At 37.3% G+C, this 22,150-nt stretch overlaps 3 protein-coding genes across 3 annotated transcripts; all 3 read right to left on the bottom strand.

Moving 5' to 3' along the window:
- Nucleotides 1-2,743: 2,743 nt before the first annotated feature.
- Nucleotides 2,744-6,408, bottom strand: LOC130725323 (uncharacterized). The gene is made up of 3 exons (XM_057576565.1): nucleotides 5,415-6,408; nucleotides 3,401-5,340; nucleotides 2,744-3,349 (listed from the first exon to the last, which is right to left on the bottom strand). Exons 1-3 carry the CDS (start codon nucleotides 6,406-6,408, stop codon nucleotides 2,744-2,746), a joined length of 3,540 nt encoding a protein of 1,179 aa, XP_057432548.1.
- A 4,092-nt stretch (nucleotides 6,409-10,500) lies between these two features.
- On the bottom strand, nucleotides 10,501-10,857 carry LOC130725322 (uncharacterized). Its single transcript, XM_057576564.1, has one exon. The coding sequence runs from the start codon at nucleotides 10,855-10,857 to the stop codon at nucleotides 10,501-10,503; it is 357 nt and encodes a 118-aa protein (XP_057432547.1).
- A 3,557-nt stretch (nucleotides 10,858-14,414) lies between these two features.
- LOC130723075 (T-complex protein 1 subunit beta-like) lies at nucleotides 14,415-21,881 on the bottom strand. The gene is made up of 12 exons (XM_057573997.1): nucleotides 21,750-21,881; nucleotides 20,829-20,857; nucleotides 20,668-20,724; nucleotides 20,442-20,507; nucleotides 20,217-20,328; nucleotides 18,973-19,101; nucleotides 17,828-17,899; nucleotides 17,528-17,643; nucleotides 16,861-16,937; nucleotides 16,111-16,596; nucleotides 15,212-15,527; nucleotides 14,415-14,754 (listed from the first exon to the last, which is right to left on the bottom strand). The coding sequence occupies exons 2-12, from the start codon at nucleotides 20,832-20,834 to the stop codon at nucleotides 14,608-14,610; spliced, it is 1,584 nt and encodes a 527-aa protein (XP_057429980.1). The 5' UTR covers nucleotides 20,835-20,857; nucleotides 21,750-21,881; the 3' UTR covers nucleotides 14,415-14,607.
- Between the last annotated feature and the right edge of the window lie 269 nt (nucleotides 21,882-22,150).

Raw genomic sequence — 22,150 nt, 5'->3', positions numbered from 1 at the left:
AAAAAGATCGGATTAAAGGAGGCTTGCCAAGCCATCATGACAAAGGGACTTGAAATTGCGGCTATCTCAAAAATGGTTGACCTGGAGACCGCTGGCTTTGACGGGATTAATTCCGCCAAACAACTAGAAGAGAAAGAAAGGGAAATCCTAAAGATGAAGGCTACTATGAAATTGTTGGATTCTGCCAACAAAGTGAATGAGAAGAAGGCCGCAGATTTGGCCCTGGAAAATGAACGCTTGAAGAAACATGCTGAAGATTTAAACGTCACCCAGAAAGCTAAGGAAGAAGAACTTGTGAAATCCAAAGCGGAAGTTACTCACCTTAATTCCGCCAACTCTGAATTGAAGAATGAAAATTCTAAGTTGCATTCAGAAATTTCTGAACTGAAGAATTCCTTCCTTGATCAATTTGAAGCTGGATTTGCAAAGGCCAAAGAACAAATTCTTTTCCTAAATCCTCAAGTTTCCATCAATCTTGCCGGTTCCGATCCTTATGCTAGGATTGTTGATGGCAAGTTGGTCAGCCCTGATACTGGCGATGAGGAAGAAGAAGAAGAAGAAGGAGATAAAAATGAAGAAGATGGAAACGCCAACAACAAAGAAGGCGAAGGGGAAAATCATTAGTTCTGTCTCTGTTCAAGCATGGTTACTGCATTAATCCATCCTTTAGTTTTCTTTCATGTCCTAAGTTAGTTTAAACTTGCCTATGTTTTGTCTTTATATTTGTAAGTGTTGAACGATTAGCTTCATAGTTTGTCCTAAGATATCATGTAATGTTTATTAAGTACTATTAATATGATATGTTTTCTATATATCAACAACCGCAAATTTCATAATTTTAAAAGCTCTGCATCTTGCTTAAATAACTTCAACACTTAAGAATTTTTCATAATTTCTACACTTAATATATCTCTGTCCCTATCCATACTCTATGAAGACATCAAATCTTAACTTAACATAAAAATTACTATGTTATTCCTTCTATCTTAATAACATGATCCATCTAATAACAACTATATCATTCAGTCAATCAATATAATTAATGATACTGCGCTTTACTAACCTTTCAACTGGTAATTCATTGCCAAATGATTCGCCATAATTGTTACTATGTGTAGCAACTAATTGTCGAAACAAAATTTGAACTTTTTAGTGGAAAATTCTCACTAGAATCTCCGTCAACTATTCTTTGAATCATAAGGCCTTTGTATGTAACTTAGTCAAATTTTCATTTGAACTTAGCCAATTATTTATTGAATCAGAACACACATTTGATTCAATTGGTTGCTCGCGTGTAGACTTGTGCTTAATTTGGACAAGCTTAATCCAATTTAAGGTTGTGCTTATGAATTCGTGGTCAAATGCTCTAGCTATGAGAGACTTACTCTTTCTCAATTGTCTGACATCGCCCAACTGATAGACCTAAGTTGACAAGTTTTCAATCAGGAAAACAAAATAAACTGAAATGTCACGCATTGGAACATTTTTTTTTAAAAAGGTTATGCCTCACTAAAAACTCTCCCGCCTGGGGTAGAGAAAAGAGTGCATACCTGTTATTCATTAATGTGCAGTGCCTCGTTAAAAACTCTCCCGCCTGGGGTAGAGAAAAGAGTGCACCACACTAAGTCTTACAACAAAACATAGTCTGAACAACATGGAGAAACATAATCTGAAACGACAACTGACACACAAACCAAACACACTGACAACAATACACAAACTGCAAACCCAGCAAACTAACAAACAAACACACAAAATGATAACTAACTGATCAACTGTAGTAGTAACGGAGATGTTGTGCATTCCAAGCTCTTGGAATTCTTCGCCCTGACAATTCCTCCAAATGATACGCGCCTTGGCCTAATTCCCTTAAGATCCTGTATGGTCCTTCCCAGTTTGGTGATAACTTTGAATCGTCCGGTCCCTTAGCCTTTCTGCGTAACACCAGATCGCCAACCTTCATTTGCCTTGGAACTACCCTTGAATTATATCGCCTTTCTGACCTCTGTTTCACCAATGCTTGTCTCAGACGAACTGCTGCTTGAGTGTCTTCCGCCAAATTTATGTCCACCAGCCTATTAACATCATTCTGATCTTCACTGTACGTAGCCACCCTAAAAGTCACATCCTGAACCTCTGCAGGAATCATCGCATCCACTCCATAAGCCAACTTGAAAGGTGTTTCGCCAGTAGTAGATTGTGGAGTAATGTTATACGCCCAGATTACAGTTAATAGCTCATCAGCCCACAATCCCTTTGCTTCGCCCAATCGCTTCTTTATACCATTAAGAACCACTTTGTTAGCAGATTCTACCTGCCCATTAGACTGTGGGTGTTCTACTGAAGCAAATCGCAACTCAATGCCCATTTCTGAACAGAAACTCTTCACACTCCTGCTAGTAAATTGAGTTCCATTATCCGAAACTATAGTAGCTGGCACGCCAAACCTGCAAATCAACTTCCTCCAGTAAAACCTCTTAACCTTCTCTGTTGTAATCCTTGCCATTGACTCCGCCTCAATCCATTTGGTAAAATAGTCAACCGCCACTAGTACATATCGAACCTGTGACCCCGCTGGTGTAAAAGGTCCCAATATACCCACGCCCCACATCGCGAATGGCCATGACGAACTCATCGAACTCAACTCTTCGGGCGGTGCCTTGTGTAAGTCTGCGTAAATCTGACATTTGTTACATTTTTTCACATGATCCATACAGTCTGATCTCAATGTCGGCCAGTAGAATCATGCCCTTAGAACTTTAGCTGCCAACGATCTGCCGCCAATATGACTTGCACAAACCCCCTCATGAACCTCAAACATGATTCGCTGCGCATCCTCCTTTGAAACACGTCTTAAAAGCGGCACTCCAACCCCTCTTCTGTACAATTGATCGCCAAGGAGAGTGTAATGACTTGCCTCTCGAACCTGATCCTTTGTGAACATGGCTAGCTCCGCCCCTTCTGCTTCTAAGCATTTCTTTATTCGCCCCATCCAATCCAAACTTGCAACTGCCGGTACTGCCATAACTTCATCAGCCTCAATACTTGGGTTATTCAAAACTTCTTGTATAACCGACTTGTTATTGCCTGGCTTCTTAGTACTTGCCAATTTCGATAAAATATCAGCCCTCGTGTTCTCATCTCTTGGCACATGATTTATTTGAACTTCTCCAATTTGCTTTATCAAGCCCTGTGCTTTGACTAGGTACTTTGCCAACTGTGCATCCTTCGCCTGATACTCACCTTGAATCTGTCTTGAAACTATCTGCGAATCTGTCTTGATTGTAATACTCTTGACTCCCATTTCTATCGCCAGCTTCAAACCTGCAATGATAGCTTCATACTCTGCCTGATTATTACTTGCTTTAAAATCAAACTTGAGTGACTGCTCAATAGTTACGCCCCCTGGTCCCTCTAAAATTATGCCAGCACCACTGCCTTTAACATTTGATGATCCATCTACCGACAAGCTCCATTCACCTGCTTCACTATTATCCTCATGATACATCTCATTCACAAAATCTACCAGCACCTGTGCTTTAATCGCCCCTTTCTTTTCAAAAGTAATGCCAAACTCTGATAATTCAACAGCCCAAGATACCATTCTTCCAGCCAGATCAGGCTTTTGTAAGACTTGGCGAAGAGGTAAGTCAGTTTTGACTACCACAGGAAAGCCTTGAAAATAAGGTCTTAATTTCCTGGCAGATATGATTAAGGCTAACGCCGCCTTTTCAATTTTCTGATAACGAACCTCAGCCCCTTGAAGAGCATGGCTCACAAAATATATAATTTTCACATCTCCTTTAATCTCTTGCAACATAACAGAACTAACAACATTATCAGATATTGAAATAAGCATTGACAGTGAAATACCTGGCATTGGTTTAGACAAGACTGGAGGGCTGGATAAATGTTCTTTGAAACTCTGGAAAGCTCTCTCACATTCTTCAGTCCACTGAAAAGCTTTATTCTTTCGCAAACATTGAAAGAATGGTGCAGATTTGTTCCCAGAACACGGTAAAAACCTTGACAAAGCTGCAATCCTCCTAGTTAACTTCTGCACATCTTTCACTGAAGTTGGGCTCTGCATTTCCAGTATCGCCTTACATTTGTCTGGATTCACCTCAATTCCCCTCCTTGTGATCATGAAGCCTAAGAACTTCCCGCTCTGAATTCCGAACGAACATTTCTCAGGATTGAGTCTCATATTGTGCTTCCTTAATTCACCAAAAGCTTCCTTCAAGTCTGAACAATGTCCCAACACTTCCTCTGATTTGACCACCATGTCATCAACGTATATCTCCATATTTCGCCCCACCTGCTTGTCAAACACTTTGTCCATCAATCTCTGATATGTAGCGCCAGCATTCTTCAGCCCAAATGGCATTGTTTGGTAACAATAGTTCGCCTGGTTTGTCATGAAGGTTGTCTTTTCCTCATCAGGTTGGTACATCCTAATTTGATGATAGCCTGAATATGCATCCATTAAACTAAGCATGCCAAAGCTAGATGCTCTATCAACAAGTTTGTCAATGTTCGGCAAAGGATAAGAATCTTTTGGACAATGCTTATTTAAGTCTGTATAATCAGTACACATCTGCCACTTACCATTAGCTTTCTTCACCATAACTACATTCGCCAACCAAGTTGGATACTTGACCTCTCTGATGAATCCTGCTTCTAGTAACTTATTAGTTTCCACTTTAACAGCCTCTGCTTTCTCTTCACCCATCTTTCTCTTGAACTGGACAATTGGTTTCGCCCCGGGATTAAGTGCCAATTTGTGACAAATAAACTCCGGGTCAATCCCAAGCAAATCCTTGGCGGTCCAAGCAAATAAATCCATGTTCTGTGACAACAACTTCACTAATCTGTCCTCTTGACTCGCTGTAAGGTTGACACCAACCTTCAAGCTTCTTTCTCCAATGTCAATCGCCTTAGTTTCCTCCTCTGATGTCATCTTAGGATCAAGAAAACCATCACGAGGATCCAAACTAACCTCAGCTTTTTCCACTTCCACTTCATAAACTCTGTGTCCCTCCTTTACCGCTTTCTTTCCCAAATGACCATATTGCTTAAAACTTTCTGAATAGCACTTGCGAGCTACCATCTGATCCGCCTTTAAAATTCCAACTCCACCCTTGCTTAAGGGATATTTAGCTGTCAAATGCCTTGTTGAGATGATCGCCCCCAACCTGTTCAACGATGGTCTTCCGATGAGTACATTGTATGGCGAAGTACATTTCACTACCAAAAACTTGATAGAAAATGACTCCGCATTCTTCCCTTCACCAAAAACTGTGTTCAGCTCCACATATCCCCTAACATAGACATTTTCTCCTGAAAATCCCACCAAAGCTCCATCATAAGTAACAAATCCGACTCTGTCAGCCCCAACTTCTCAAACGCATCACCATATATCAAGTCAGCTGAACTTCCTTGGTCCAATAACACTCTTTCAATCTCATAATCAACAATTCGTAACATCACCACTATTGGGTCATCTTCATGAGGTTGAATTCCTTTAAAATCACGTACAGTGAAAGTAATATCAAGTTGATTAATAGCCCAGCTTCCCCAATCATTGGAATACACTGCATTTATGGAATGCATGTATCGCTTCCGAGCTGAATTGGTTGTTCCGCCACCCCGAAACCCACCGAAAATAGAGTGAATTCGTCCCTTTGCTTTTCCATCTTGCTGCTTCTTTTGTCCTTCATTCTCAATTTCTTTGCCTCCATCGTCTCGCCTAACTGAAGTTTCTGCCTCTCCAGAGTTGTTTCGCCCTACCAAATGTTGCACGCACCCTGCTTTAATCAAAGCCTCTATCTTCCGTTTTAACGTGAAGAAATCATCAGTATTATGCCCTGAAATCCTGTGGTATTCACACCATTTGGTTTTGTCCACGTGGCCTGTTGGCGGTTTTGGTTGTCGAGGAAAACGAATTACATTCGCCTCTAAACACGTGTGTAAGGCTTCAGTAAGATTAACCGCCAAAGGCGTTGCACGATCATTCTGGTTCCGAGTCCACGTCATTGAATGTCCAGACCCACGCACCCCATACGGCTGAGCACGATTTTTGAAATTGGAACGGTAATCAAATCGACCGTCATAACGATTGCGATTGTTATACCCCGCGTTGCCACGTTCAGTCCATCCCTTCTTCGCCTCCAACTGCTGTTTCTGCCCTGTAACCGCTGCGTTTGGGCGGTTGTTTTTTATCTGATCGCTCTGCTCCTCCCTGATGTATCCCTGCACCCTTTCGCGTAAATGCGTCATTGTCTCCACAGGTTTTCTACTCAAATTACTGTTTAAACCACCCGGCCTCAAACCCAATTCAAAAGCTGCAATGCAGATCTCCGGCATTTTATCCTCCAAATGAACAGATAACTGATTGAAATGCCTCATATAAGACTGCAAAGTCTCATTTGGTCCTTGACGAACATTGAATAACGTCGCCGGAGTCACCTTTTGTGCACGACTGGTAGAAAATTGAGACAAGAACTTTGTAGATAACTCCGTGAAATTGACAATTGACCTCGAAGGCAAAGTTGTAAACCAAATCATCGCTGACTTCTAGAAAGTTGATGGCAACATTTTGCATTTTAACGCATCTGACGCGCCTACAATAACCATTTTTGTGTTAAAATACACTAAATGGTCCTTTGGATCTGTATCGCCATAATAGGAATCAAGCTTTAACGTCTTCAAATTATCTGGGACGGCGGTGTTCGCTATTTCCTCTGTGAAAGGTTGAAAGTCCACCACCGTCTCAGCCATTCTTCGATCGCCCTCTCGTAGCCCCTGAGTCTGATTGATATCAGTAAGTTGATTCTGTAACTGTTGATTTTGTTGACGAAGTTCATTAAGATCATCCATGATCCGCTGAAGAACATCGGGAGGAACATCATTCTGTTGAACATGATTCCTCTCTCTGTTCGCCTCGGATCGAGTCACCATCGTGGTGGAAAGCGAAGCCTAGGAAAGTATCCTTCGGCCCCACGGTGGGCGCCAATGTTCCGGTATAGAACCTTAACGTGGGCTAACCAAACTGAGAGCAAACAAAGTAAGTGGAAAACTAAGAAAATTGCGTAAAATGATAGGTCCCTGCCGCTTGGGCGGTCCTCTTTTATTTATAGCTTGGGTTTTGGCCCGGCTGGACCATGGGTTGCCCGACCCATTTGTTACATGATAATGATAAGCCCAAAGTAAAATGATCCGGTCCGCCCATATCAGTCCAATGGTAAAAGACATTGTAAATATGTGGACGATTGAATAATGTTACCTACACACCTTTCTTTGAGGTGGAAGAGGTGGAATGAAGAGAGAGATAGGAAGAAAGAAAAAAGTAAGAGAGATAAAGTATGAGATGTGATAGATGATAAGAGGAGAGAGATAGAAATAAAAAGAGGTGAAAATGAAGTGTTTTAAAAATGAAGTGTGTATATATCATTACTGGTTGACGATTTGTACAAGTGGAATAAAAATATTCATGGAATGTTACAATTCATGTTATTTAAAAGGATTACAAACTTGTTCATTACGTAAGAGGAATTTTTTTGAAAAAAATTACAACTACATTATATTAGTCTAACTCCTATACGTGCGTCCGTCCCCGCTTGTTCACATTATAAAATATTTAGTTGAAAAAATATGAGGAGATAAGAGTAATAAGGAAGTAAGATAGAGATGCGTATGACATTTGCAATGACGCGGCGTGTCACAACAATGCAATGAATAAGTGAATGAATGGAACTATGGAAGTGATTGATTCGATAATTGGATGGATAGATTCGTTAAATTGAATAAATTTATTAAAAAATAGCCGCCATTGGGGTTCAATGATTCTTTGACTTGAAAACGTAGTTGTAATGGATTACGTCACCACAAAAGATTCCTCACTGCTGACTCATCCAAGTTATATCAAATAATTTGGAGGTTTAGTGATATATTTACACCCACTTCTCTTATGTAATATTATGATATAATGTTCAGTGAAATCTTATGTTATTGGCTTATCCCTTTTCTCATAAAATGTTCTATATTTTCAATTTAGTAGTATATATAAAGGGAGAAATAAGCACAAAAACTGAACATAATGACATATGAGAAAGATTTGACATGAATAATGAAATATTAATTTCTTCCACTTTTCATCAAATCTCCCCACCATCTCTTTTTCACGTAAGTGTTATCCTCTGTTTAGTAGAGAAGGAGAGATAGAGTAGAGATGGTAGAGAAGAGAGAAGTTGAGTTGAGACTAGAGAGAAATATGTGAGAAATAGAGTGAATTTATAGGTTGTTTGGTATGGTAGAGATAAAGGAGAGAGATGAGAAATAATGATGTGAAAGAGAGAGAAAAAGTTGAACTTTGATTAAAAAACAATTTTAAATGGAAAGGAAAAGAAATCAGGTGAGAGAATGCAGATAGTGGGGGTTACAAACCGCCACTAACTGCAATAATAGGAAAAAAAAAAAGTGAAAGCTGTCATCTCTTCACAAAACACGAAGAGTTAAGAAAATAACAAAATTTCACCCTCGGTCTCTCTCATCTACGGTCCCAACCAACCAAATAAGGGTACTTTATTAATCTCTCTTCTATTTCTCTCTCTTGTATCTCTCTCTCTCTCTCTCTCTCTCTCGCATCTCTACTCAAACAAACATAGTGTTAATGAAAGTTTTTTCAATAACTTCCCCACTACGCACTCTGTGTACTTTCTTTAATTGGTAAAGAATTAGTTGACGTCCTAATAGATAAAAAGTGGTGAGAGTGAAGTGGTAGGAAAAATAATAAAAATTGACAAAAAAAAAGTAAAGATGAGAAATGAGAAGTATTGAACTAAAGCAAAGGAGGACTTTTGGTGTGAGTTCTAGGTAGGGGTCAAATAGGTTATATTTTGCTCAAATACATTTAACCTACTTAAAATATTTAACCCAACTTTTTTTTATAACTTTTACACATGATAGATAGAATATGGTAATAGATATGATTGTGTTATCTTATCCTACTGGCGGAACAAATAACATATTAGGGCAGAATATGATTACATCATCCTATCATAATATCATATTTTCTTATCATGTCTACCAAACGAACCCTTAAGGTATGAGTCTGACATGTTATACGTTATAGACTTTCTTTTAAGTCTGAGTCTGTGTCTTTTGAAAGCCTGCACTAGCTTGATAGTTTAGTTAAAAGCATGCTTTATAATAAGACATTCGAGTAGACTAACAAATTTATTTGTAAACATGCCAACAAACTTATAGGCTAACAAACTAAAATATATTAAAATCATTATAGGTCATCAGTCAATATCTAAAGAGATTTATACGGTCAAATCCTCATATTGTCTAATATGTTCAAACATATAAATAAGTCAATAAATATATAATCTTAAGATATTAATTTTTATAAAATTCAATGTAAAAATAATAAAATAATAAGTTTTTTATCTTAATTATATTTATTTAAAGGGAGTTGTTATTTAAACCCCCATCTATTCAGACCCAAGGAAAATCCTGAAACTCAAAATTACCCCTTTTAAACGCACTTTCAGAACGTGTCTCTGTCGCACTTAAAACTTCATTTCGTTAATGCGACCGAGACGCACTTTCAGAGTGCAGTGTTGACGCACATTGTGAGTGCGTTTAAAATAGTCATTGAACTTGTATGAGTTGAACTATTGTAATAGTCATTGTAATATGTTCAAAAATTTAGAAATAAAGCTGCAAATGTTATGTTCCATATATGTTACTTTTCATGTTCTATATTTGTTTCTGATCATATTTCCTGTTTCTGATTATTTTCACACTTTACGCGTGCGTGACCAACGCACTTAGGTAGTGTGTTCGTGACGCACGTCGAAAGTGCGATAAATGACAAACAGAAGTCTGACTCAGGTCACATGTGATATTTACGCACTGTCCAATTACGACAGTGACGCACGTCCAAAGTGCATTGGATAACTCGCACTATACAAGGGCGTTGTTAACGCACCTTGATAGTGTGTTTTTCACACACTTTGAAAGTGTGAAAATTAAGAGTCATAGCAATAGACAACAAGAGAACCAAAACATAAATTTGAAACAGAAATTGAAGCATTGCATTACCATAAAAAATGTTACACTACAACAATAACATTACAATGTTACATTACAACTAATACAACAATAACATTACACCATTACAACACATAATGTCAACCAAGCTATTCATCTGTGAGATCTACGATTTCATCGCTCTTTGGTGCGTTTGCATTTCGCTCCGCAAGAATTTCCTGTATCGAGCCATGCGATCCAGGTATGGTCGCTCCCAACCCCGAGCGTTAACGACACAATGATAGCGCCATTGTGAATTAGTGACTGACATAGAAAAGTCACTTGACATACGCGCCTTCGAAAAGATTATTTGTATTGTTAAGTACCTTATAATGATTTGTATTGCAACCCCTTCAACTTTTGAAGCGTCCATGTAACTTCAGGTTCACACTGATTGCACATCTAGCCAAAAACGATTGTGTATGTGTATCCAATTGATGTCATACCAACGATCTCCAGTAATGGTATCATATACTTGTTGGTTTTGTACGTACTATCAATCAAGACAACAGTACGAAATTGGTTAAATAGCTGGATGGAAACTGGATGTGACCAGAATAGAGAGCGAATAACAGTGGAACCCTCATCAGATCTGGACCAGTGCGTGTACTTGTCTTCCTCCAACAACCTCATCAAGTACTGGATCTTTGTTAATGCTCCCATTTTGGCCCTAATGTGTGTCATTTGCTCATCGTACACTTGCCTTATGGTAGTGATGTTACCTGGCTTAACTTTATTGTCAACCATTTGATCCACCATCGTCTTTTCTTCACTTGTAAGGCGACCGACATATGCATGACCAAGGAGATTTTCGACTGGGTCATGGTTGTGGTATCCACGTACTACAGTCAACCTCCACAAACTATCTTCTGCTGTGTGTCTCGCCTTGAGCCAGAATGAACAATCACATTTTTTGGTTCATGTTCCCTTTCGCTTCAACTCAGGCTTGTACTGAATGTACTTGCCACCCCGCTCGCACCTCAATATAGCCAACTGCCTACTTTTACTCCCGGGGCACTTGCTCCCGCAATCAGACCTTTTATAACAACCACAAAGCCTAATTGCCTCCCTACATTCCGAATCCAATCCAGAACTTCATCCCGACTAGCAAAAACCTACACACATTCACACATACAGATATCACATAAATACAGCGCATTTCACAGTTACTTATCGGTGAAGTTACATGAAAATGAAGCTACCTTATATGTGGTAAATTGCTAAGTGTAGTCGGCGGCAATTTGCACATCACCTCCAACCTCTACATTGGCTAATTGTTTGTCTTCCCCCTTTCCTTCAAGCGTGTCCACTTCATGTGATTTAGGGAGACTCATTCTATAATGACCCAAAACAAACAAACAAACACTAAGCAAAGCAAACAGAAATTGTGTACTGCAATATATCGCACATTGAGAGTGTGTTCTTGTTGCACTCTTAGAGTGCGACTTTAACGTTGTTATAAAGTCCGCTAATGACGCTCTTAAATAGTGCGATAGAAACGCTCTTACAAAGTGCGAGAAATCAAGATCGAGAAATTCCAGCAACTTACCTTCAAACTTGAAAATGAAGGAGACCAGATTGGGGAGGGGACCAGTGAAGACAAAGAAGAACCAGACTTCGACGGCGGACGGCGACGTTGGCGTTGGCGGCGGTGGTGGCCGGCGACAGGAGTTAGGAGAGGTTGAGGGATTTTTCTATTATGGGTATGGAAGTTGGAGAAGAAGGAAAAGAGAGAGAGTTGGGATGGGGTCGGGGGTTTGAAGAAGAAAGAGGAGAGAGAATGTGAGGATGGAGGTAAAGGATTTTTTAATTTTTTCTCATTAAGGGCATTTTAGACTTTTTACACATTATTGACGGTCTGAATAACAACTCCCTTATTTAAATATGCTGGTCTGATATGCCTATGAGATTTTTTAAGTGGCTTAAGCATGACCTTTTTAACTAAATAGACTTTTTAAAAAGTTTTGACCTTGTCTATTCATTAACTTGACATGATCTGGTTGAGTTTGGTGTATGTTAGGTCCCCTATCGACAGTCTGACCTACTTCAATCCCTAGTTCTACGGTCTGGATGAGTGTTCTTGATGATGATGAAAGAGGAAAAAGAAACGAAGATAGGATTTGAATGAAGGAGAAAATCAATGATTTTAATTTTTTTTTCTCCTTTGGCCACCAGTCTCCACGGGGGAAAGGGGCCCCACGTGACTAATCTGGCTCGGGATACGCTAGTGATGTCCTTGGCCACAAAGGTTTTTATTTTTTACCTCAGAGGGGATCGAACCCGAGCCAGAAGCCTAAGTGAAATCCCTTAAGGAAATGCACATTCACCACTTGTGTCACCCCTTGTGGTTCAATGATTTTAATTTTGATCCCTCTATGATCCACGTAAACATTTAATAAATTGAAAATAGCTGGAAAATTTCATATCACAAATGATGCTTATGTAGGTGAGTGTGCAGATATATATCAACACTTAAATGAGTAGAGACCAAAACATGCTATTTCTATAAATTAGGAATTTACTTCTAACCATCTTTTTAGGTGCCAATACAAATATTTCACTATTCTGTAGAGAGCAGAATATTTAACCTTTTTTTTGTCGAAATGGATATCGCTTGTTTTTTGAAAAGTTCAAGTTTTTTTGTTTTTTGAAACAGAAAAGTTCTAATTAATGTTTATTCTATTTATATTTAGAATATAATAGTTTAAATTTTGCCTGATGCAATACTCTTCTTAATATCGCATTTTGTACTTGTATTGTCTGTCCATATTAAATTTTGTACTTGTATTGTTGGTAACTTGTTATAATCGTAACACATGCTATAGCATAGGTTATGGGTAATATCAAAAAAATCACTATGCTAAGATAAAAAAAAAATGGATGCACAAGTTTCTTTTGGATTAAGCTTTGCTAGACAGCATTCTTGTTCTTGTTTCTTGGGCAACTTGTGTTTACAACTTACAAGCCAAAATATAAGCTCATGGTAGCTGTATCTCTTTTGGGTTTTTTGTTTGTCTAGTTTTGCCCCCTATCCATTTACCTAGAGCCCTAGACTATCATTGTAACATAGAAAGAAAGTTTTATTGGATTCTTTCTGTCTTTTGTTTTAACTTTTATCTTGCTAGTGGGCCAGTGCAGTGGCATATTCTTGTGAGATATGCCCAATTGGATATTGCACTACAACAACAACAAAAAGAAAGAAGATAAGTGGACAGAAATACTTTTAAGTTTTAACTTTTTTTTTTGAAAATAAAGTTTTAACTTCAAAACACACTATTTAATTTTAAAAATATAATTCAACTTTTGTTTATCTGCCTGACAAAAAAATGAAACATATTTGTAATTTTCAATTTAAAATACCATTCATCTAATTTTTTTAATCATATTATATCACATCACATTTTTTTATCATTTTTTTTCATGCACCTTTCATCTTATATATAGACTACAATATCCATTCGTCTTTTCCCCTATTGTTATTGTTATTATATTTAAAAAAACATCATATAAAAAATTGTTTAGAATTGACAGGAAATAGTCCCTAAGATTAAATTAACATCAAAGTCACAGAACACATAATATTATAGATTTAACTTGTATGTATAGATAATGTAAAACATTTATAAAGACGTCCAATTATATCCTATCATGTATTTTATTTAATATTTTTGTATTTTAATCTATTTATGATACAGTAAAATAATGAATCTTTATTAAATTTCCATGTAAGCTTTTGTACTCTGCCTAGCCATTAAACTATAACTCTGATTAAAACAAAAAGTTGATCAAGGCCAAAATCATCCGACATAATGAGGACAACTAAGATTATTCGCGAGGCTATTCACAAATGTTTGCAGGTCAAAATCAATTGTGAATACCCCGAAGTGCTTTGGAGAGCTATTAATTTATAAACTATTTTGTATATTTTAATTTTCTTTCCATTATTTTGTCATCCATGTTCTTTTATTATAACTCCCTTAAAATAAGTACCTAATATTTTTACATAAGTTAGTTTTTATAACCACATGTCCCCTTCATAACATTGAGTCAATTTTGTTAAGTTAGGTAGGACTTCGTATTAAGTATTTAAAGCAACTGCATTCATAGGAACTCAAATTAAACTGGCTGCAAAGCTCTCCCTACTGAACTTTCTTGTTCCACGCGGTTGGTGGTATGAAAATCATATTTAAAGAAACGGGTTATGACCCAAGTGTACTTAATGATCAGCTTAGTGAATGGCTTTCCAAAGAAAAGCTAAGCACCAAAAAAAAGATAACGTCCTCGTAAATTCAGCACTTGTTAAAATTAACTCCTAATTGCAGTACCATCAAAATTTCTTCATTACAAATAATCTAACAGCATCTCCATAACAATTCAAAATCTATCGAATACATATGATAACAAGTTCTTCCAATCACAACAGCCACATCAAAATCACAGCACTCATTAAAATACTCCAGAAATTGCTAAGGCATCCAAAGCACTTAAAGTTGGACTCTCCCCAGATATTTACATTCTGTCTTCTCTCCTCCTTGGAGCGCAAGTTATGATTTCATCAACTCTAAGAATCATCTCAGCTGCCTCTGTTGCAGATAGCAGAACAGCCTGCTTGACTTTGAATGCTTCACATATCCCCCGTTCAGCCATGTCTCCAACCTTCCAGCAATAAAAAACAGTACAAAAGCACGTTAGCCAAACATAATAGAGGGGAAGCATGTCGAGCTCCCAGCATATAAATGACACTTTTCTAACACTACAACATAAATTGTATCATGCTCCCTTAATGCCAACTGTGTTTAGATTTCCATCACATTCACCGGAAAGTACTTTTTAGTTCAATCCAGACATGAATTCCTGTTGAAAGTGTTTTCAACCATTGCTAACAGAAATCCAAACAGAAGTCAAATACTACACATCCGACCTAACTACAAAACCACCCCTTGGATGGACATCTGCTACCAATTAAAAAGGGGAATGGCCGAACATTATAATCGAGTCATTAACTTCCAACCTATTTTTGCAAGAATGCATCTTATAGTAACATCAATATGTAGCATTTCAAAAATTTAGCTCATTCAAATAAATCCATCAATTTCTCAGTTTCAGTACTTACAGAACCAGATATAACATCAATTCCGGTAGTACATCCCTCCTTCTGGTGCTCTGCACGAAGCTGAGAAATCAGCTCAGCACTGTCCAAACCGGCATTATCAGCAATGATTGTTGGGATGGCCAAGAGTGCACGGGAAAATGCCTCCATAGCAAGAGACTTCTTTCCAGGAGTTTTCCTAGCCAACTCATCCACATCCTTTGACATCACCATCTCAGGCCAGCCACCTCCAAGCAACACCCTGCTGTCATTGACAGTCTGAGATAGGACACACAAGGCGTCATGCAATGACCTCTCAGCCTCATCAAGAACATGGTGGCTGCCACAAAAGTAGATATGTCATACTCAAAGCACACAAAAAAAACAAAACTTTATCCAGCCTGTTAAAAACAGATATTTACTATGTGTACAGAAAACACTCCGATACATGTCCAGCTCGATCGAAACAATAAAAAAAATAGAAATATTGCTAGATGAAGTTATAAGCTAACATGGCATGATAATAGATGAACATGCACATAAAAGAAAGGTAATATCCAAAATTCTAGCAGTATATAGTTAAATCATTGGACTCAATAAGTTGCAATCCATCCTATGTCCTAAACTAAAAAATAATTATAAAAAAGGATTCGAGATGTGAACTTTCAATAATCACTATGGCAAATGCATACAAGGTCATTGGAATTGAAGCAATTTATACCAAGTACTACGATCTACCATGGATTCATTTTGATTCTAGTTGACAGCAACAAAACATTGCAAAAAAATCATACTTCCAGAATAAGAAACCTCATGACAGAAAAATGATTATTTGAAGTACCATATTATCAATATTAATATGCATGAATATGTAAAAACAATTTTGGAAAGCAATTTTAAAAAACTAATGAATAAAATAGTACCTGGCACCTCTCAGAACTATGGTACATGCCTGTCCCATTGCAACACCAGAGAAATGAATCAGTTTATCCTCACCAATCATAATCTCCTCAATGAGGTCGCAATGCCCGAGCTTAACAGACTCAGGATTGTCAAAGGTCGATGCAATTTCACCTCCAGTTACCAGAGCCAGACGCTCAATACCATCAAAATCAGCATGCTCAATAGCTAATATTCCCGCATCAGCAAAGAGCTCCTCTGGAAAATTGTAAATCAACTGTCTATTAACAAAACAATTGATACCATGACCTATTATCTTTTGCACCTTTTCTTTCATTTTATCCTTCTCAGCTCCTTCAATCTCAGCAACTTTAGCCATAGAATCCACACGAACACGAGCACCATATATCTTCACCTTGTCTGTGTCCATGGCAGTGTTCGCCACAAGTATCTTTGCATTCTCTATGCGTTTGGGTTGTCCAACACCAATTTTCTTGTCAAGAATGAATCTGAGCAAAACCATGAATCCAAAGTAGAATGATTATCTTTTACTCAGATTGCAAGGATAAGCAACATTTCAACATAAATAACAAAATATTACAAATGCAAATGCTTCATATAAAATAAAGTGGTCAAGTTGATAATCATTTGAGATTATGAAAATTCCTTGAAGACTGCCTAAGCAATTCACCAAAAACGGAACACGAGGATTCAAAAGGTACAAGTATCCTATACTTGTGAACTACAAAATAGTAATATTTTACTAATATTACCCTTCATCTAAAAATGAGTCTTTTAGAGATCCTCCTGGTTTCTTTATAATCTGGATAGATTCCAAATTAGTGCTTCCCTGCAATTGGAAACATTATCATTAAAAGCAAGATTCAAGGAAATAAAAACATGAAAAGGCATAGTTAACTTTATAACAATATAGAGCACTATGATAAAAAATATGCTTTGATCTGTAATTACATATCTGCATGCTTAGTTTGCACAGAAGCACAAAGACTGAGCAATTATATAACAAGTCAACTAAAAGAACATTCTGTCCTTTTAGACCATTTAAAAAAAGGGAAAACCACTACTGCAAACCAGAAAAAACAACCAAACACAAACCAACATTTCAATGAATGTTTTAACAAACCATGAAAAACTATATCATGAAATTGCAATTACAAAAATGAAAAAGATGTTTGAGGATTGGAAGAAATTTGAAAAGCAACAAAATCAAGAATGCGTGATAAAAAAATTGGATCACAAAAAAAGCTTTGTAATCTAACTTCTAAATAAAATACAATTTTTAGCTAAGCTTTTAGCCAAGTATGCAAAAAACATGCAGATTAAAATTGGTCCAGATGAGAAAACTTAACAAAGTGCAGACACCATTCAATAAATCCACCAGAATTGAAATTTGCATTCATTAGGGTAGTCACAGTTCACCTTTAGTCTCACTACAGCATCTACAGCTAATTTCGCAAAGTACTCCTTGTCCTGTGAGAGGATCTTGGAGCTCAGAGTTGTCATTGCAATGTTCATCAAGTCTGACCTGAATTTCTCTGCAATTCCAGTTAATTCATGTGTTAGATATTACGATGGAAGAATGCATTCAACACTCCCTGCTGTAAACACAAAAATGATGATGATGATGATGATGAATTGATGATAATAACAACAAATTCAAAGACCAAAAGCCAATGATAAAAACCCAATAACACACTATCCAAAAGAGAAAACAATTACCAGCATCTGTTTTGTTGTCCACAACCATTTGTAACAATGCATTAAGAGCACACTCAGCTGCCATTCGGAAACCTAAAAATCATAACAGCTAATATCAAATACACTCATTAATCAAAAGGAAATGTTGAAATCAAAATCTTTGAAACCAGCTAAGAAAATAAGGGAAGGGCAATATTCATGCTGAGAATATAATATTAACAATTCATGTGTTTTTACCCAACAATTTAACCTTTTAGGATAATTAGATCATCAAATGGTATCCGAGCCTTTTGCCATATGGTAATACGAGCACAATTCATGCTGAGAATATAATACAAAAAATTCATGTGTTTAATCCTTAGGTGGATGGGTCATTGATAGGTACTCACAGTTAGTGGCTAGTTAGGGGTAAATAGTTAGTTAGTTGGGGGGTGGGACTTAGTTATAGAGTGAGTCTATGAATAAGATTGTTCATGAAAGTATGAGGTATCTTTTAGGAATCAATTGGAGTTGGGGTTTAGGTGAATGTTGGATCTCTCTCTCTCTCTAGGCGATTCTGTATCTTTCTCTTATTCCCTAATTTGGGAATTAGGGTTCGTGTGAATAAAACACTTTTCATTTTCTGGGTTCTATCAGCCAGTGCAATGTGCCAATGTCCACAATTCAAGTCTAAAAGAACCTTGCTATAAGAAGGCATGTTAAAAAATATAATATAAACCATTCCTGTGTTCTTTCACCTAAAACTTAAACTTTTGGGTAGTAAATTCATGACACATGGTCACATGCAAATTACAAAACCCATAAAAATTGTAAATCGTTCTCAAAGCATCACTATAAAACTTTCATATTTGACGTTTCTAATGCTTCCCATGATTTCGTATCCTTTTTTATTCATCTTTCTGGAAGGAGGAAGAGTACACTAAAAATAAAACCAAAGCAAAGTAGAGATGGAGCAGCCTTGGAAGGATAACAAAACATTGAAAATGGATGCATGATAAGGAATGCGCTGCTTTCTGTACCAATGTAATTACTAGTGAGGTAAACTTCCTAACACACAGAATATGCATCACTAAAGTTGTCACTAGAAACCTGTCTACACGAAAACACAACAAAATTTGCATCATAAAGGCAGTTGGACCATTGTGGGGAAAAGGAAAGAAATGAACCTGATATTATGGTCATGGGATGAATCTTAGCTGCAACCAGCTTTTCTGCCTCCCTAAGAAGTTCCCCAGCCAAGACAACAACAGAGGTTGTTCCATCCCCAACTTCATCATCTTGAACTTTTGATATGTCTAACTTCCATTAAGGATGGCTATCTTATTATTTAAATCATTTATTTACATACATTGCAATGAAAAATCCACACCAATGCTCCCATTAATAGCTAGATGGGCATTTCAAAAGTACCAAAATTCTAGCGATCATAATGATAAATATGCCACGTGAAATTAACATTGGTAAATTTTTATATAAATAAAAAACAACCTAATACAAGTCTAGCGAAAATCTAGGTATTATGCTGAAGCATTTGAATAAAATGTCTCATGAATTAGCACAAAAACATCACATGTCCAAGTACTGTCGGAATTCAAGAAGTCAGCCTAAAGGCTGTTTTCACGTCAAATTTGAATGTTACTTGAAGACTGATGAACACTGTAGAACTCTGAACTGAAACTAGATTGAATTTGAATGAAAATAGAGACTCAGATTCTCAATGAGAACCAGAGCTCAAGGTACAGAAATGGTGGAATGAACCCTACTTCTTCCTCTGGTTGTTCGAGAGACCAGTCTCTCCACAATTACCTACTAACTGAATAACTACTCGTTAACTACCCCCTTCCCTTTATTTATACTATCTCCCAGATGCTAACAGAATGCATCTCTAACAGAAATTGCCAGCTGGCCACTAACAGAAACAACTAACTTGCCAGCTGGATACTAACTAACTATAACAAACACATTAAGCTGTGGCTTTCCCCTTGTTCTTTCTCTCATACACCTTCTTGATTGGAGGCCTATACTCATCAAAGACCAACCTAAGCCCAGATATAAACCCAAGGCTAGTCACTGGAAAGCTCTAGATGTCAACATTCTTATAAATAAACTTTGTATTTTCATAAAAGACTGCAAGCAGAAAGTGTAGTAACTGTCAGACTTCATAATTAAGAAAACTGTCTTCTTTGATCTTGCTTCACACAAAATTTGTGTTCCAAATACCCATCTTCACATTTTTTGTAAGTATGTGAGAAAACTACCCATTTTGTAATTATTATATGTTGAGTTTTTTAAAGTTAAATTCAAAGCCTTCAAAAACAAGCACAGGCATTTCATTAAAGCTCTCAAAATCCTGTACCATTCTATAATTTCTAAGCTGCTTTCACCACATTAATACAAATGAAAAGGATACCCACAAGGACTTTAGCAGCTGCATTATCAATATGGAGGGACTTTAAGATTGTAGCACCGTCATTAGTGACTGTAACTTCATGTCCTCTACCTGTTGACTGCAAAATTTTATCCTGCAGTTTTCCCATCCAAGATATATCAATTATTTAGGACATAGGACTTGGGACTTAGGAGTGGAAGATAAATCGTTTCTCAGCCCATTTAATGAGTGAAGAGGAGATTTTACCATTCCCTTTGGCCCTAAGGTAGTCTTCACCAAATCAGCAATAGCCATGGCTCCAACAAAAGATGCCTGCACAAGACCAAATCACACAACACATGAAGCTAAAGCTAACAAACATTCCACTTACTCAAATTAGAAGGAAAACGATAAAAAATATTAGCTAATACAGATCAGAAGCATATTAATCATAACGAGCCAGGGTAAAAAACACAAATCATAACAAGCTCACCATTCTGGCGCGCTCTCCTTTTTCTTCACTGGCTTCATCTTTAAAAATTCTCTCAATCTATAGCATTCACCACACAAGAAATTCTCAATGGCTTATCAAAACAAGAAAGAAAGAATTCTCAAAGGAAGGAAAAATTACTAAATAAGTAGCAAGTAACTTACAGCCATTACGAGAATTCAAATGCAGTCACCTGAATAAGGAAATACATACTGTCAGTCTCACATACAATCAATCACAAAAGAGGTATCCATATCATGTTCTACACAATACAGTGAGAAACTACACTAGCAGTAACGGGATCAAGCCGAATTCGAAGGTAGTAATAACAAAAAAGCTCCATTTAACATAAAATAGAAATGAAAATATTGGAGGCCAAGGCCCCATCAACCTAAAGATTCACCTCCCCCGTAGAAATCTTGTGCTAAATTATTTTGTTCTTTTTTATGTAATACTGTCATGAAATGCATTTATCACATAACCTCCTAGTGACCCACTTAGGATATGTGGATGGTGATTTGCTATGGACAAAAGGGCATATCAAATGAGACGAGTAGCTTCGTACGAGTGAAAAGAGTGGTTGACTGGAAAATCACATAAAAACAGGCTATAATATTAACGATTGTCACAATAAACCACTCCTCTTTCCCACACGAGTCGGGATCCGTCGAAAGCAAGTACAAGTCTCAGTACGCTAACAAACACGCATTTTATAAATAGTAAATTTTATCAAAAGCGTAAATCAAAGTCTATGAAATTTACACACACACAAAGACGCAGCACTTCACTCTTAAGAAAATACAAACTGAGTGATTTTTCCAGCATCACAGTCTATCTCGATCGAGTTCTAAGAAAACAACACAAATCTACCGAAATGAAAAAGAAGAATGATTAAGCAGTTGAAGCTGGTTCTTCTAGGTTAAGCGCATGCGATGCGATGCGATGCAATACTTAGTTTGAATCGATTAAAGCATTCATAGATCTTAACATGAGAGAGTGAAGTGAACAGAAGAGAAAAGAGAGAAACCGCCATTAGATACAAACATGCATAGAGATACAGAGAAAGAATGAGAGAAGAGACTCACAGTGGAAGTGGAAGAGAATGAGAGACGAGTGCGAGCGAGCGAGATCTTTCAAGAATGAGGCGCGGGGATTTTTAGGGCTCAAAAACTCAAGTGTGGCTGAGTAGGAATCCGGATCCTCGTTGTGTCCAGTCCAGCCCCTGCAGCAGAAATGAGGACCGTTCGATTCATCAAATGGTTCAGAAAAATAACTATAATAAAATTACTAAAAAAACGTTAGACATTAAAAGACAACCGTTTGATGCATCTAGCTGCCTTTTGTTCTTTTTCTCCATGGTGGTCCCTTTTGTCCTTCCCTTGTTGCCGTTCTATTTCTGGAGATCATTATTATGCAGAAAAGGAAGAAAATTTAAAATGGGGTACCCTTGAAAAGAAGAAGAATAATTTGGATATTTATCTAAAGA

The sequence above is a fragment of the Lotus japonicus genome, chromosome 6, assembly GCF_012489685.1.
Source record: "Lotus japonicus ecotype B-129 chromosome 6, LjGifu_v1.2".
Classification (NCBI taxonomy): domain Eukaryota; kingdom Viridiplantae; phylum Streptophyta; class Magnoliopsida; order Fabales; family Fabaceae; genus Lotus; species Lotus japonicus.
This window is presented reverse-complemented; position numbering and strand designations above follow the sequence as displayed.